The sequence below is a fragment of the Electrophorus electricus genome, chromosome 11, assembly GCF_041902795.1.
Source record: "Electrophorus electricus isolate QZ-2024a chromosome 11, ASM4190279v1, whole genome shotgun sequence".
Lineage (NCBI taxonomy): Eukaryota > Metazoa > Chordata > Actinopteri > Gymnotiformes > Gymnotidae > Electrophorus > Electrophorus electricus.
In genome coordinates this window covers 15,314,398-15,328,852 of record NC_137507.1, presented here as the reverse complement: position 1 = coordinate 15,328,852, position 14,455 = coordinate 15,314,398, and the positions used below count along the sequence as shown (strand labels likewise).

The 14,455-nt window shown below is 41.0% G+C and overlaps 1 protein-coding gene across 2 annotated transcripts in view; it reads right to left on the bottom strand.

The window, feature by feature from the left end:
- The window catches only part of LOC113573526 (potassium voltage-gated channel subfamily A member 1), a 27,647-nt gene extending 13,192 nt beyond the window's left edge, over positions 1–14,455 (bottom strand). For both annotated transcript variants that reach the window (XM_027003835.3, XM_035527747.2), the window contains exon 1: positions 11,523–14,455. In XM_027003835.3, coding sequence (XP_026859636.2) covers positions 12,495–14,180 — 1,686 coding nt within the window. In that variant the 5' untranslated portion in view covers positions 14,181–14,455 and the 3' untranslated portion in view covers positions 11,523–12,494. The remainder of the gene's footprint in view (positions 1–11,522) is intronic.

The following is a 14,455-nucleotide window of genomic DNA, read 5'->3' as shown; positions in this document are numbered from 1 at the left end:
CAGCGTTTAAAAGAAGCAGACGGTTTTTAGTCTGTTTGTATAGCAATTTCACTAGATAGCCACCCAACTGTCGTACCAGTTAAGCCAAATGAAGTTCTATCAAGATTTAAAATAATATGGTCTGTGGTCGGCTAAATAATAGCATAGCCGTAGCGGTCGGCTAAATAATAGCATAGCCGTAGCCGTAGCCTACGGGTTGAAGCTGTTTAGTCTCTTAGCTACACTTATACATCGCATTTTCTGCCTGCTCATCAAACTTTTTTCTCTAAGGTTTTTCTAAAGGCTCGTTGGTTTCGGTCATGCGATGAAAGAGAACAGCACTGCAATACATAGCACATGACCATATCGACACTGGACAGCAAAACGTCTAGAAAACAAACGTTTTATTAAAAGATTGATTTACTTTCCTCCGCGATGAGTCTCAAACCGAGTCAGGAGTTCGCCTCATACTCGAATCCTTATCTCTGTTTTGCTTAGCTACGTCGGGATTCCTGGAAATGAATGCATGTGGAAGAGACAGTGGTAGCTACCTGAGAGTCTAAGAACACATGAACAGAACATATAAGCAAGGTGAGATTTTTTTTTAAAAAAACTACATGTTACGTGAAAGAACATCCAGGCCACGCCACTGAATACATAATAACACGAGTTATTTGCTGGCTTATACTGTAGTACCATATGATATTCATGGCATAATAAAATATATAACGTTTTTTTTTTGTTTTTTTTTTGGTTGTATGTTTAATTAAGTGTATTTAAAGGAATATTTGCAGTGATCTCCCCCTTGTCAGTTTTCTTTACCTCAAGCACAGAAGTTTGGCAACGGCAAGACTAAATCTTGCACATATCTGTCAACAGGAGATTAAAATGAACAATGGAACGTGTGAACCATATAGGTACATATTCTTAGAGAGGCACACAGACAGTGTTCCTAAATCCCCCATAGTGGCTGCCAAAGACCATGTTTCTTAGCCAGTTACCCTTACTTGCCAGGATTCTAGATATGTCCTGAAACCTGAGAAGGTTAAATATTTCCATGTGTCAGCTACAGGGGTGAACCTTTGAGGAGGGCTATTGTTGTTGAACTTGCTGACTGGTAATAAAAATACAAAGGAAACCATCAATAATATTTGACATTAACAAACCTGTAGAAAGTTTCTGAACTGGTTTTAGATTGACTGTAGCTTGTTAAAATGAGAATTCAAATGTTCTGCATTTGATTTCTTGGTAGAAAAAGACTTTAGAAAATCTGGTAGATGTAGGTGGGATTCTATTGAACCCTCATTCCTGAGAAAATGCAAGACATTGTTTCTAAATGTTAAAAGTTAAAATATATGAATTCATATTGTTTATGATAATGTGTTGTAGATACTGAAGATACCGCCACTCACGAAGCCAGTTTTGACCTTGCTATATTCAACTCCATATTAACTGACATCACCATTCAAAATTTCACATGCAAAAGCTACTGAGATAACAAGAATAAATTACTCTTCATACGTTACAATTTTCAGTTAAAAATGACCAACCCCAAGAAGTTAACCATTCAGAATACAGACCATTGTGGTGTTCTTATTGAAATACAAAACAGGTCAAATGTAGTGTGCGCACCTGTGTTAGCAGTTATCAGGTTATTTGTGAGCTCATTTGGAATTAGCTGTCATCTCCTTAACTTTTCTGTGCTGACACCCATTGTCATATGCTACAGCTGACAAAGGCAGCTTTTTATTTCTTATATATGTAACCTAAATACCTTGTGCCAAAAGCCAACATAATCTCTTGTGTATTTAGCTGACCCTAATAAATGAGGTCATATTTTATTGTTTTTTCCCCTGTTCCTTTGGGAGTCATTCATTCTCCACTTTTCACCTGACTTTCATCTGAAGTTGGAGAATAATCGCAATAAATATAAATGTATAACCCACCTTTTTAGAAACACTAACATGCACCCACACTCACTTTATTTGGTACACCAATCTAATCCCATCTGTGGCTATGCATAATCTTATAGCCAGCCCTTGTCTGGACTAGTTTTTCAAGAGCTCTGCGCTTTATTGTTACTACCGCTAAAGAATTCTAAGTGGGGGGGGGGACTCAAGGCCTGAGCAAGGCCACACCTCCAGCAGCGCCCAGTTTCTTTGCTCCCTCTCTCTGCCTCCCTCTTCCCTTTTCTTTCATGCTTCCCCTTTTCCCTGCTTTGTCTCATTGTCTCATCTTTTCCTGTCGCCCTTTTCCTCCTCTCCTTCTCTCGTCCCTCCTTCTCCCGCTTTCTCACTTTCTCACTTTCCTGCTTCCCTTCTCTCATGTTCCACAGTTGCATGCTGTAGGGATAAACAACACCACTGCGCTGTGGACGCAGAAGAGCGTCTGTGTGTGTACACGCATGCGTACGTGCTTGGAGAATGTGGTGACTGTGTGTGTGTGTGTGTGTGTGTGTGTGTGTGTGTTTGTGTGTGTGTGTGTGTGCATTTGAGTGCATGTATGGGGAGAGCAGAGGGCAGGAGGGAGGATAGTTTAGATTGAGGTGTGTGTTCAAGAAAGCACTGTAGGAATACTAGTGAGAGTGCAAAACAGAAAGATTGCACAGAACAGAGGGAGAGTGTAAGTGCGAACCCTTCTGTGTGTTCAGCACAGCAGGAGTGAGAAGATCTGGAGGGGTTTTTGTAGTTGTTTTTCTGCGCATTTATGCGTGCGTGTATGTGTGTCTATGTGGGTGTGTTTTTGCACCGAGCTGTCAAGACAGTGTCATTCATGGATAACTGTCATTCCTCCTGTCAAGAAAACCTTCATAGCAAATAAAAGCAGATTTGCCATTATTTCCAAAATCTTCATCTGCAGAAAAGGCAGTCTATTGCAACTGAATGGAAGCATTGTAGTGACAGCATGGAAACATGGGCCAAAGACCAAACAGGCTGTCATCACTGCACTCAACACACACCAACTCGAGGCAGCATGTGACGGGAACGTTCTTGCCTTCTGCAGGCGTCCTGACATTGACGTCAGTGACTACCAAATGGTCTGTCTCGTTTTGTTTGCAACACTCGTCCATATAGTCACTTCTCATGGCTTACTTGGTGCCTGGTCATTCTGAAACAGCACTTCTTTCTTCCAAGCTCAGCCCCAACGCCCCCATGCACAGACTGATAAAGAGCAGGAACGCTGAAGCCTCAGAAGACCATAGGACATGTAGCGAAGATTCCATCTGCTTTGTGCTGTGTTTCACACCTAGAGATGTGGCCAAGCTACTCAGACTGTGAATGGATGTTGTGGATGAGTTTCATGGTATGACAGCAGTCATATTACTTTTACTGGTTCAGTGCCTTTTTATCACAGAAAAGACCTAGAAATAGCCTTTTAATGATATGTAGTAAGACGGTTAGGCTGCTACACTCAACAGCCATCGGTGGTGCAATAGAACTTTTGGTATTAATTCTAATTTAATCCAGTAATACTGTACAATACAATATTGGTAATGTGTTGTTAAATCTTTTGATTCAGTATTAGTACTGATAATACCAAAATGTATTATTTATTCTATACCTTGTTTTCATGGAAAGCTCATTGTCTCTTTTAATAGCCTAGCATATGAGATCATCATTTGCCTGTTTAGAACGTGAATTTCTGCCAAAAAACAGTTCTTATATGTGAAAACAAGAACTAAACAGCAAAAATGATTTAAATAGTTTAAATTGGCTCTTACAAGACCATTCTAATTATTGCCAACCTTTAAACCTGACCAGGACCAATGAGATGTCTCTTCTTTTTTAACCATCCTCTTTTCTGTATTGACTGAATGCCCCAGTGCTTTCTGTGAGTGGCAAGAAGAGAGGCAGCTGTGGGCAGAGATGAAGGCGTCTTATGTAAGAAGGCCTCGTGTCGTGTCCTCATTGCCTTGAGCTTGTTCATATAAAGCGAGCATAACAGTCACAGTCAAGCCCTATGAAGCCCTCCCTTGCTGAGATTAACACTCAAAGCACCATTTTAGCTCATACACTACAAAATAAAATGGCTCCACAACAGGGTACAGGGGCAGGGAGATTTAGCAGCCCTGAATGTGTTTTTACATGTCTTGTGCATAGCTGTTGTGAAAATATCTGTTGAATAATTTCACCCTTTGCAAACTATCTGCATGCTGCAGAGACAGACCAACTGATTAAAATAATCAAGATGTGGAGAGTGGAAGACATGCCCAGATTAGTGTTGCACATTGAGTTCAGCCATAATTACACAGCCTTCACTGCACACAGCAAACACCATCTAAACTAAACTAAACACCATCTTGCAAGCATTTTAGTCAGAGCGCTGTGTTCGTTATCACGTCGAAAGCATAATAAATGTGACATTTTTCAAGGTCCACTCATTTTTGTGTTTGCAGTAGAAGCAAAAATATTTGACAACTGTGCGTGGCAACCAGAATCATCTTTCAGCAGTGTGCAAACTACAAATGCTCCAGTGTATAAATGTGCAATGTTCTTGTACATCCTTTCTCTTCTACAATGGGTGTGACCTCAAGACATAACACTGTCAATGACTTGGAAGCTATTCTGTGAACAGGAAAACAGGAATAAATAGGCAGGTATGCAGAATATTAATGAGCAACTGCTGCAGCTCCATTCTCAGCCACAACCCCAAGGGATTAACATGAAGTGTTTGGGCTAGATTTACTATGTTCATCTCTATTACTATCAGATTGGAAGTTATATAAGCCAACCAGAGGCATATGCTCTATGAAGGATTGAGTGTATGTGTGTAAGTGTATATGTGTTCCACTTCAGTAACACTCTTGATTGGGACTGTGCATAACTGTTCTTAAAAGCATCTAATTACATAATTTTTGTCCCAGTAATTTTCCTTCACCTCCTGCCTTTTTCATATCCTTTTCACATTGCAGTAATTCCCTCCAAAGTCACATGTCAGAACCTCTAAACTTTAAGGGCAAATCTTTAAAAACCTTGGCTCATTAGGCTTTAGGCTTACAAACATGTTTTGTCTATTTTATAAAGGCCACATAGGACTGTAGAACTCTTTCCTAGATACCATGCAGCATCTACTCTCTGCAAAACTCTTCAGCTCATGCCTGCCACTCCCACAGACTGCTGGTAAAACTTTTATGGCAGCCAACTTTTCCAGTTCCGTATTTACACAGGTAAGCAACAGAGAAGAATTTAGTCTTTGGTAGCAGGAAAGGTTCAGTGCCACTTGGGTACAAAGCGGCTGGGGTACAGAGCATACGGCGCTGTGAGAAAGCACACCTCCAGATATAAGCCAATGTCGCCTACAGTGCAATGTCACATTCTGCAATGTTCCCGCTCATGTGTAAACGACGAGGAGAATGGAATGTGAGAGAAGCTCTAGGCACTGAAGAGGAATCTGATAATGGTGCATTGACAGTGTTTCTTAACAGAACCGCCAAGATAAAATGCAGGAGAGCATCACTGTGGGAGCCTGTGAGGTGCAGAGAGGAGGAGGAACAAACTGCTACAGGGGTTCTTGCAAATAGTAGCTCTCTAAAGATTCAGAACCTGTCTAAAGATTCAGAACCTGTCTATAGATTCAGAAAATGTCAATAGTAACTCTAAAGATTTAGAAATGTTCACAGATATGAGTATTAAGCTTAATTACAGGTTATCAAATTCCAAGTTATTCATAGCTGCATATTATTTTGACTGCTTTTACGTAACAAAAAGCGGGAGTCAACTTCATATGCCTCTTGAAGGGCAGTGCTAATGCTACGAGGAAGAAAATCATATATATGAAGCATAGACATACAATCCTGCAGTCCAGAAAGATTCTTCTTATTTAGTCTCACATTGTTGGTATTTATATCATTATATCAGCATAATTATACTGGGCAGACATTGCGGACATTGGAACAAATTTGGTGGCCTTGTTTGGGAGAGCATAAGGAGGGGACGGGGGGATCTCGTGTGCATTTTGCAAATTTCTTTGAATTTTTGTCTGAGGGATGTGACCCCCAGTCTTTCCCTCCTGTTGCACTGAGGACACTAGACCCATCCTGTGAGGTAATGCTAAGGGGCGAGACATTAAGTTAGACTGGATCATGGCCCTGGATCGAGCTGCATCCTGTTTTCTACAGCACAAAGTACAGTACATTGCATATGAATTATGGCAATCTGAATACACATAGTAAAGCATACTGACTTTTAGAATGTATGCACTACGTTTTAGTTTGCATATAAACCGACTTTTGATTTTTGTTGTTGTTTTTAATGTGATTAAAAGGCAGTTTTGTTCCCATCTAACAAACCTCCACCGTTTAAGACACTAAACATGAAGTAATATAAAACAAACAAAAACAACCAAAACAAATCAATAACAAAAAACAACCAAGGCCCCCCTCCCCCTACACACACATACAAAACTGAACTTGGAGAGGCTGATACTAAGACGTCTACTACAGAGCTGTAAAACTGTCCCCTTAATTAATGGCTGTCTCAGAGCGTGGTGACTAGTTTTCCTGGTGAGAGTAATGGGAGTCATTGCATAATGCAATTGGCAGCAGAATTCAGATGAGGCGGCCATGTTCAGGATCATCTGGTGCAGACGCTGTGGGAATCGGTAGTGAAATCAGAGCACATAATTAGTGTTACTCAGAGATGATGATTGCACTGCAGGTTGCCAGGGCAATTTTTAGGTGATGTGCACATAAATGATCATTAGGTTTCTGTGAAATCTGAGGATGGTGTGTCTCATGTACAGTTTAATGTGTAAGTGATCCCTGCTTAACTAATTTATGTGTCATTACTTTTTACTTACATTGTGACAGGCTGTCAGCTTTGTTTAATTACAATTAACCTCTTGACAGCTCTCAACACTTTGTGTTAAGTGCTGCTGTGTATATTGTTGTATAAAGGCAATTAATATTGCTTCTGTTGTGTGGGCATGAGTAATGTTTCATGGGTTTTTAGATACCTCTTTCAGGCTAAGAAAATCCCTTAAATCAGATATAAGAGTCTATGTCCTGATGTTTTTGATATTCACTCCCTGTAACTTAGAGCTATAATCACTTATGATCACAGTAATCAGCATATTAGAAATACATGTATTTTAATGGTTTAACAATATGCTTTATCAGGTAAAAACTATAATCAATTAATCAGAAGTGCTGAGTTGTTGTCCTTTTGTATTATAGTGGATTGATTCTTAGGTATGTTCCCACAAGGACTCTTAGATGTACCAACAGTAATATGCTGGTCATTCCTGCTACACGAGTAAAAAGAGTCCATGTTCTTACTATAGCCCCAAGTTTCAGAATTTTCTTCCTAGTGATCTAATGACATTTAAGCACATTTAAAAAGAGGAAGACCAATTAATCTGTACTAATTAACATTTAATTAGCATTATCTAATGATACATCACTGCTGCACATTATTTCTTTTAGATTTTTAAATCTTTTTTTTAGGTTTTATCTTTTTTTTGTGTATTATATGTATTATATGTATTTTGCATTATATGTAATTTCTATATCTTTCTAGAAAGCACTATATAAACATAGTTTACAAAACTGCTATATGTATTAGGATTTGACATAACAGATAAGAAGGGGACATCTAGCCAACTCAAACCCCAAACAAATTTTGACTGGATATATTTTCACCATTTCCCTTTATTTAGCATATAGTGTTTGTGTCCTCTATACTTTAATGAACACTTCTCTTGATTCCAATACCACAGACTCTATGGTGTCAGTGACAAGTGAAGTCTTTTAAAGCAATTTCACAGAGGTACAGACTGGACAACACGGAGCCAAAAGGCTAAAACAGCTTCATTCATTTGATGATCATCATTCTGCCACACAAAGGCATGCTCTGTAAAGGGTCTCCCTTGGCTCTCCATGGGGCCTCCCGACGGGGCCCCTCAGGCCTGCTGTGTACCCCGTGTTTTGTTCTTCCCACATCCTAGATTGCGATTACCAGCAGAATGTTCACCTGATGTAATGACTGCAGTACAGGCCACTTTACGTGTCCGTAGCTTCACTAATGAGAGACTGAGACACAGCGAGGCATCCAAGAGGGAGACTTGTCGGAGCTGGGATACTCAATTTAAATGCTCCGTGCTGATGACGGGAATGGAGCCGTCATAAAAGATCCTACTGAAGCTGGCGGTATTTGTACAGATAAAGCTACAGAACCTACTTATGTTTGTGGCAAAAGAAGAAAAACTTTCAATCAGTATATGTTGCATTATTTCAGAGCACAAAGAGGTGTTTGCTTATACCTGTGCTTTTTCACTGTTAAATATGCTGCTTGCTGCTTTGCCAAAACTGGAAAAAGTAGGTTGTGCACAATCTGGTTTACTATAAATCTATGGCATTGCAAAACAAATTACTATCAAACACAGATAGATCTTTTGCTGGGCTCGAATTATTCCACACACAGTTGTATTACTAATAGATTTGTTTTTTTTTTAACAATCTGAGTCATGAGGCAGTTTCGGGTCAGGTGTGCGTCTCTACAGCTTGGTCCACATGCTTCAATTAAGGAAGTGTGATTTTATTCAAAGATACGAGTTTCCACTCATACGATCACTGATTTTCCCGCCAGCCAATGAGTATACAGTATTACCATGTACACATAGAGTTGGGAACCTTTTGTTATGTAGATATATGTACACAATATGGGCAGTGTATATGTACACAGTGTACAGTCTTAGGTTACTGGAAAATACTTAGAAGGTTCTAGAATCTAACTAATTTGGCTATACTAAGCACAGTCTATTGCTGTGCACACTTTATCTCAAACCTCTCTCTAATACTACCACCAGGGAACATCATAGAAAGCAGCTGACAACAAGTTATTTTAACCGATCACTGGCTACTTCCTCTTACCCTGTGTAATATACTAGCGGATGTGCCAGCCATTCCGGGGCACCCATGCCATGGCCTTTTGCTGTTAGCTTGCTATGGTGTAAGACCTTGCACAGCACCAGGATGTCACAGTTCTAATCACTGCGGCTTTCAGAATGGATGTTACACCTGCCAGTCACGTTGACCTCCATTAGCAGCCTAACTGTGGATGGAGTTTGGAAACCCAGTGAGCTCATAAAAGCAAACTTTCTGCTTCCTTTGATGTCATTCACTGGCATAGATTGCTGGACAGTGTATTTCTTACATACTCCAGATTGCACTAAAATCATACTAAAAGAATTACTAAACTACTTCAAAAATACAAGAACCTGATCTCATGCTTTAATGAACCTCCTTCAGGGTGACATAATGAACATTTAAAAAAAATTGCCTGCAGCATTTCTACACAGAAAACACACATCAAGCTCATCCAACTGAACTTCAGCTTTGAAGAAATTCATGTGTCCCTCTTATATAGCTTATATGCTTGTATGTGTTTGTTTCTAATTCTGTTTTATATTACATTTGATAGATTTACACATAAGGTTTCTATGATTCTTTTGAATGTCTCTGTGCCTCTGAAAGCAGCCTTAAGGTCAGGAGGTGATAACATGCTCTGAACTGAGGTTTCTCAGTCTCAGTCTCAGTCTCCCGACTCGTCATTGCCGAATTTCTAACACCATATTGGTTGACCTCATCTGTGCTGCGGTGACCAGTCAAAGCCATGTAAGAGACACCTGCTGCCCTGAGCTCAAAGCACTTGTCTATAGCTCAACAGCTGGACAAGTCCTCCCAGCTCTGCTGGTGAAAGACAACACCCTCCAAATAGACTGTCCTGGAGCAGAGGCTTCCAGTTCCAGCCTGCCATTCCCAGTGTATTTGCTGACAACCACTTCCCCCCAACTGTCACTTTCTTTTGACCTTCTGCAGGTTCCACGTGCTCTCTATAATTGCTCCATGGCTCTGGGGTGTAAGGCTCCAATCTCATAGCGCTCTGTGCAGACCTGATGACATATTCTTCAGTAGAGATTCTGTATTCTGTAATTTTTTCAATTAACCCTCTTTTTGCAATGACCTTTCATGAACTGCCAAATATGTTTGGCAACCAGTATGGCTTGTGTATCTTGTGTACAAAACTTGGTGAATCCTTAGAATTTTATATTTGAGGCCAAGCCATGAAAAATGCATCAGCTTTCTTTAGAACTGGGTCAGCTGCAGCATGGTCCATTTCAGCTGGGTGTTCCCACATTTCAAGGCCTCACCCTGAGACCCAGCTGGGGCAACCTTCTGCAAAAGGCTTCCGTTTAGTTACTCTCAGTTGTGTCAAACCAGAAAGCGACAGTGTTTAACGTGAAGCTAGAGACCCCTGTGAAAGCACCACTTCACACTGCAACGCTGTCTAAGGAAGGCACATGGGTTCAAGACCCAGCAAGGGCAACCAAAAGCAAATTTACAATGATATGGTGGTTGTTGTCTTGGCTATGTCATACTGGGTTTTGTAAATTAAACTAACACTGTGATAATGTGCACCTTATCTTGGTATTTACATTTCTGTTGGGTAATCAACCTCTCAGAAAACAGTACTATTGTAGTGACATGGATGTGTTAAAAACTGCCATTCACAAAAGTGAAAAATGTGGAGAAAAAAGGATCTGGTAAACATTAGCACATATGCACGACTGTCCACCCCACACAGGTAGGAATACATATATAACATATAAATATTCGAACAAACTGTTAAAAAAATACAAAGTCCAACTTGTATTCTGTCACTACAACATGTTTTCAGCCTTAGTCTTATGTAAAAATTTAAAAAGGGAAAATGTATCAGGTTATTTGATAGCCGTATCTTATAACCTAGGATGATATGATTATCTGAAAGATATGAATGTGTCGTAATGGAACGTTTTTATGCAATTGGACCTTGTTCATGAGATATCTCTTTCAATTCAGACCAGTCATTTATATGCAATCACGTAACATGAATAATACATCTACAACCAGTTATATTACCAGTATGCTATCGTTTCTAGTCTAGACCTTGTGTTATAAAATCGTTGTGTGTAAAAATTAAAACTAGGCTATGTCGCGTTTATTAATGTTTATTACTGACTGATTGATTGAAGTCCCGTGTCTTTGTATCCCGACGAAAACTAAGACAGACGCGTGATAACGTCGTGCCCCCTAAAACTTACTATAACTATAGTACAATATACTATAGGAAAGTATATTTCAACGTTTACTTCAATAAATATTCACGAATATCGTCGCATCTTAGGTCATCTGACGCGATTCTGACTGTCTTGACTTTTTCTTGCCGCCTACTCTCTTGCGCGAGCTTTCGCGCGCGTGTGGTACTGAAAGGACAGCTCCTCGTCGTCTGTCACCTGCGCCCGCAAAGCTTTGCAAGCAAATGGACAGTTCTGTTTGATATGTTCTGACACATGAACGTCCAAGATGCATCAGTTTTGGACCACGAAACCTTCTTGTTTAAAAGTAAGTAACACTGTTTTAGGCCTTTAAGAAGTGGCACCATTACTCGAATGTCGGCTCTCCTTATCCATGCCCTTAAGAACCAGGGAAAAATATAACCTTAGGATAGTGTACAACAATCTCTATAGTTCCAAAAATATGGAAAGTTAATAGAGCTACTAACCTTTAATCTACGCCAAACAGTCCTACAGGAGGAGGTCATCTTGAAGATTTCGGATATTCTCAGAGGTTCAGCATTTCGCATTCCTATGAAGGAAAAGTTCTTCCCTGTACACTGTCATTTGTGTCACTGGCCTTTCTCCCTTTCAAGACCTCCTGAGTTGAATTTCCAGGTCAGCAAAGGTGTGTTATCCTTATATTTCAGCAGCAATATATCTCCGTTTTCCTTACAGTCATCATGTGAAGTGTCTCTGATGTTTTTGATATATTTTGAAATAATAAATAAAGACTAACCGCTCATAGCTGTATTTAGTTTTGGGGATGTTAAACTACGACTCTCACATTACCCAAGTAATCAAAGAGCATCATAAAGGTTCTTTGAAACCCCCTATTACAGTTTGGTAGGATTACAGAAATGTGTACATGATTTCTTATGCGTTTGATGGAACAGGATTAGCAGTAAACATAAGACTGACAAAGACGGTACATTTACGAAAATAAATGGCCCATTTTGGCTTTTTGTTGAAGACAGTGTTCTAGGACACATCTATTTACAGGAACCGACATTATTATTGGTGGTACCTCAGTTAAGGCCTACACGTCTGTGACACGCACAAGCGTTTCACGTCAAATGCACCACCGTGTGCCTCAGCTCCACAGTCAGATTTTGACTTGATCCTTTAAGTCTGTTATTATAAATCAAAATAATGTACAATAATGTGTCCTAATGAAATTTGTGCCTAAACTGGTGTCCGACACATTTGTTCATCTGTAAATGACTCCAATGTCCTTTCTTAAAAATACCCTTGTATGAAACTTTCCAGTACTGCAACAAAGTGCTGATTATTCGATTATGCAAACACTCAGCGCTCCTTAACTTGTGGTCTCTGAGACATTTAGCCTATTGACAAAAATAAAATCGCAGGTTAGCATCTCACCCAGTGTGGCGGTTACTGCCACATATGCGCGATAAGTATTATAAATCTGTTTCTCTTGCGTCTATGCAAAAGGCATACAGAGAGCTTCTAATGTCCATGTTACTGTTTGCTTTGATGTTAGCTTTTTCCACAGGCGTGTTAACCCCGTCGTTATTTTCCACGTCTCCCGTGGACTTCAGAGATGACCCACTCCGACTGCGTTTCATGTCGTTGCAAGGGCTCTCGGGCCCACTGACCGGTTCATCCTTGAGTGAGGCCTGATCCTGGTCAGTCTCTCTGTGATAGAAGTAGTTAAAGTTAGACACGATGACGGGCACTGGCAGCGCAATAGTCAACACTCCTGCAATAGCGCAGAGCGAGCCGACTATTTTGCCCCCTACTGTTACCGGTCTCATGTCACCGTAACCAACAGTTGTCATGGTGACCACAGCCCACCAGAAGGCATCTGGTATGCTGGAGAAATGGGATTCTGGCTCGTCGGCCTCGGCGAAGTACACGGCGCTGGAGAAGAGGATAACGCCGATGAAGAGAAAGAAGATTAAGAGGCCTAGCTCTCGCATGCTGGCTTTCAGCGTCTGACCCAGAATCTGCAGGCCCTTAGAGTGTCGCGACAGTTTAAATATTCTGAACACCCTGACGAGCCGGATAACCCTCAGGATGGCCAGTGACATCGCCTGCTGTTGGCCGTTGTTGGGCTCCTGTCCCTGCTGTTCCACCAGCTCCGTGCCGACCGTAATAAAGTAAGGCATGATGGACATGATGTCAATGATATTCATAATGGTTTTGGTAAACACTGACTTGCTAGGACAGGCGAAGAATCTTACTATCAGTTCAAAAGTGAACCATATCACACAGGTAGTTTCAATAATGAAGAAAGGATCAGAGAAGGTGAGAGAGGGTCGAGCCTGAGTACTATTGTCCGCTCTGCTTGTCACCGGCAGTTCTCTTTCATCACGGAATTCGGGCAACGTTTCCAGGCAGAAAGTGATTATAGATATGGTGATTACAATAACAGAGACGATGGCAATGCCTCGGGCAGGACTGGAGCTTTCTGGGTACTCAAAAATGAGCCATACCTGTTTCTGAAATTCGTTTTGTGGTAAGGGCTTCTCTTCCTCTTTGATAAAACCTTCGTCCTCTCGGAAACGCTCCATTGCCTCTTCTCCGAGCTGATAAAATCGAATTTCGTCCGCGAACACATCGATCGACACATTAACAGGTCTTCGGATTTTACCTCCCGACTGATAAAAATAAAGGATTCCGTCAAAACTTGGTCTGTTGCGGTCAAAAAAGTACTCGTTCCTGAGTGGGTCAAAATACTTAATTCTTTTATCGGGGTCTCCAAGTAAAGTGTCTGGAAACTGGTTCAGTGTGCCCAACTGGGTTTCATACCTAAGTCCGGCAATGTTGATCAGCACTCGCTCGTTGTTCTCATTATCCATGTCCATGCATAACATGTCCTCATCGAAGAGATGTGGACTGTGGTCGGCGCGCAGGAGCGCGTCCATAGCATTTTCGCTGCAACTGAAAGTATTGTTCATATCGTTAGTTTTCCATGAACTTGGCTGTGAACTTCCAAGCTTGTTTAGCTCCTTGCCGTAGTCCTCACTTTTCCCGGTTTTGACGAAGGCTGGCTGATCCAGCGCGTTCTGTCGGGCTTCTCCGGCATTGCCTCCGCTCCCTTTCGCGCCGCCTTTCTCAAAACTCACCAAGGCTATCTCCATTTCGAAGCCATTAAATATTCACCTGTAAAAGACCTGTAGAGTTGGATCCCAAAATCCCTCGTTATCCACACGTTCTTTTCTTCGCCCTCAGACTGATGAGTTCCAGATGAAACTGGCACAATCCGAAGAGTCCCTCCTACTCTCCAGTTGTAACTACATATGTGTGCGCTGCAAGCGTAACCCAGCGCGTACTCTGTGGTCTCGACAAAGTGAATAATATCGCAAGAGGAGAGCGAAGTCCCGGGTGAGCAAGTCACGATTATTCCTGACGTCAA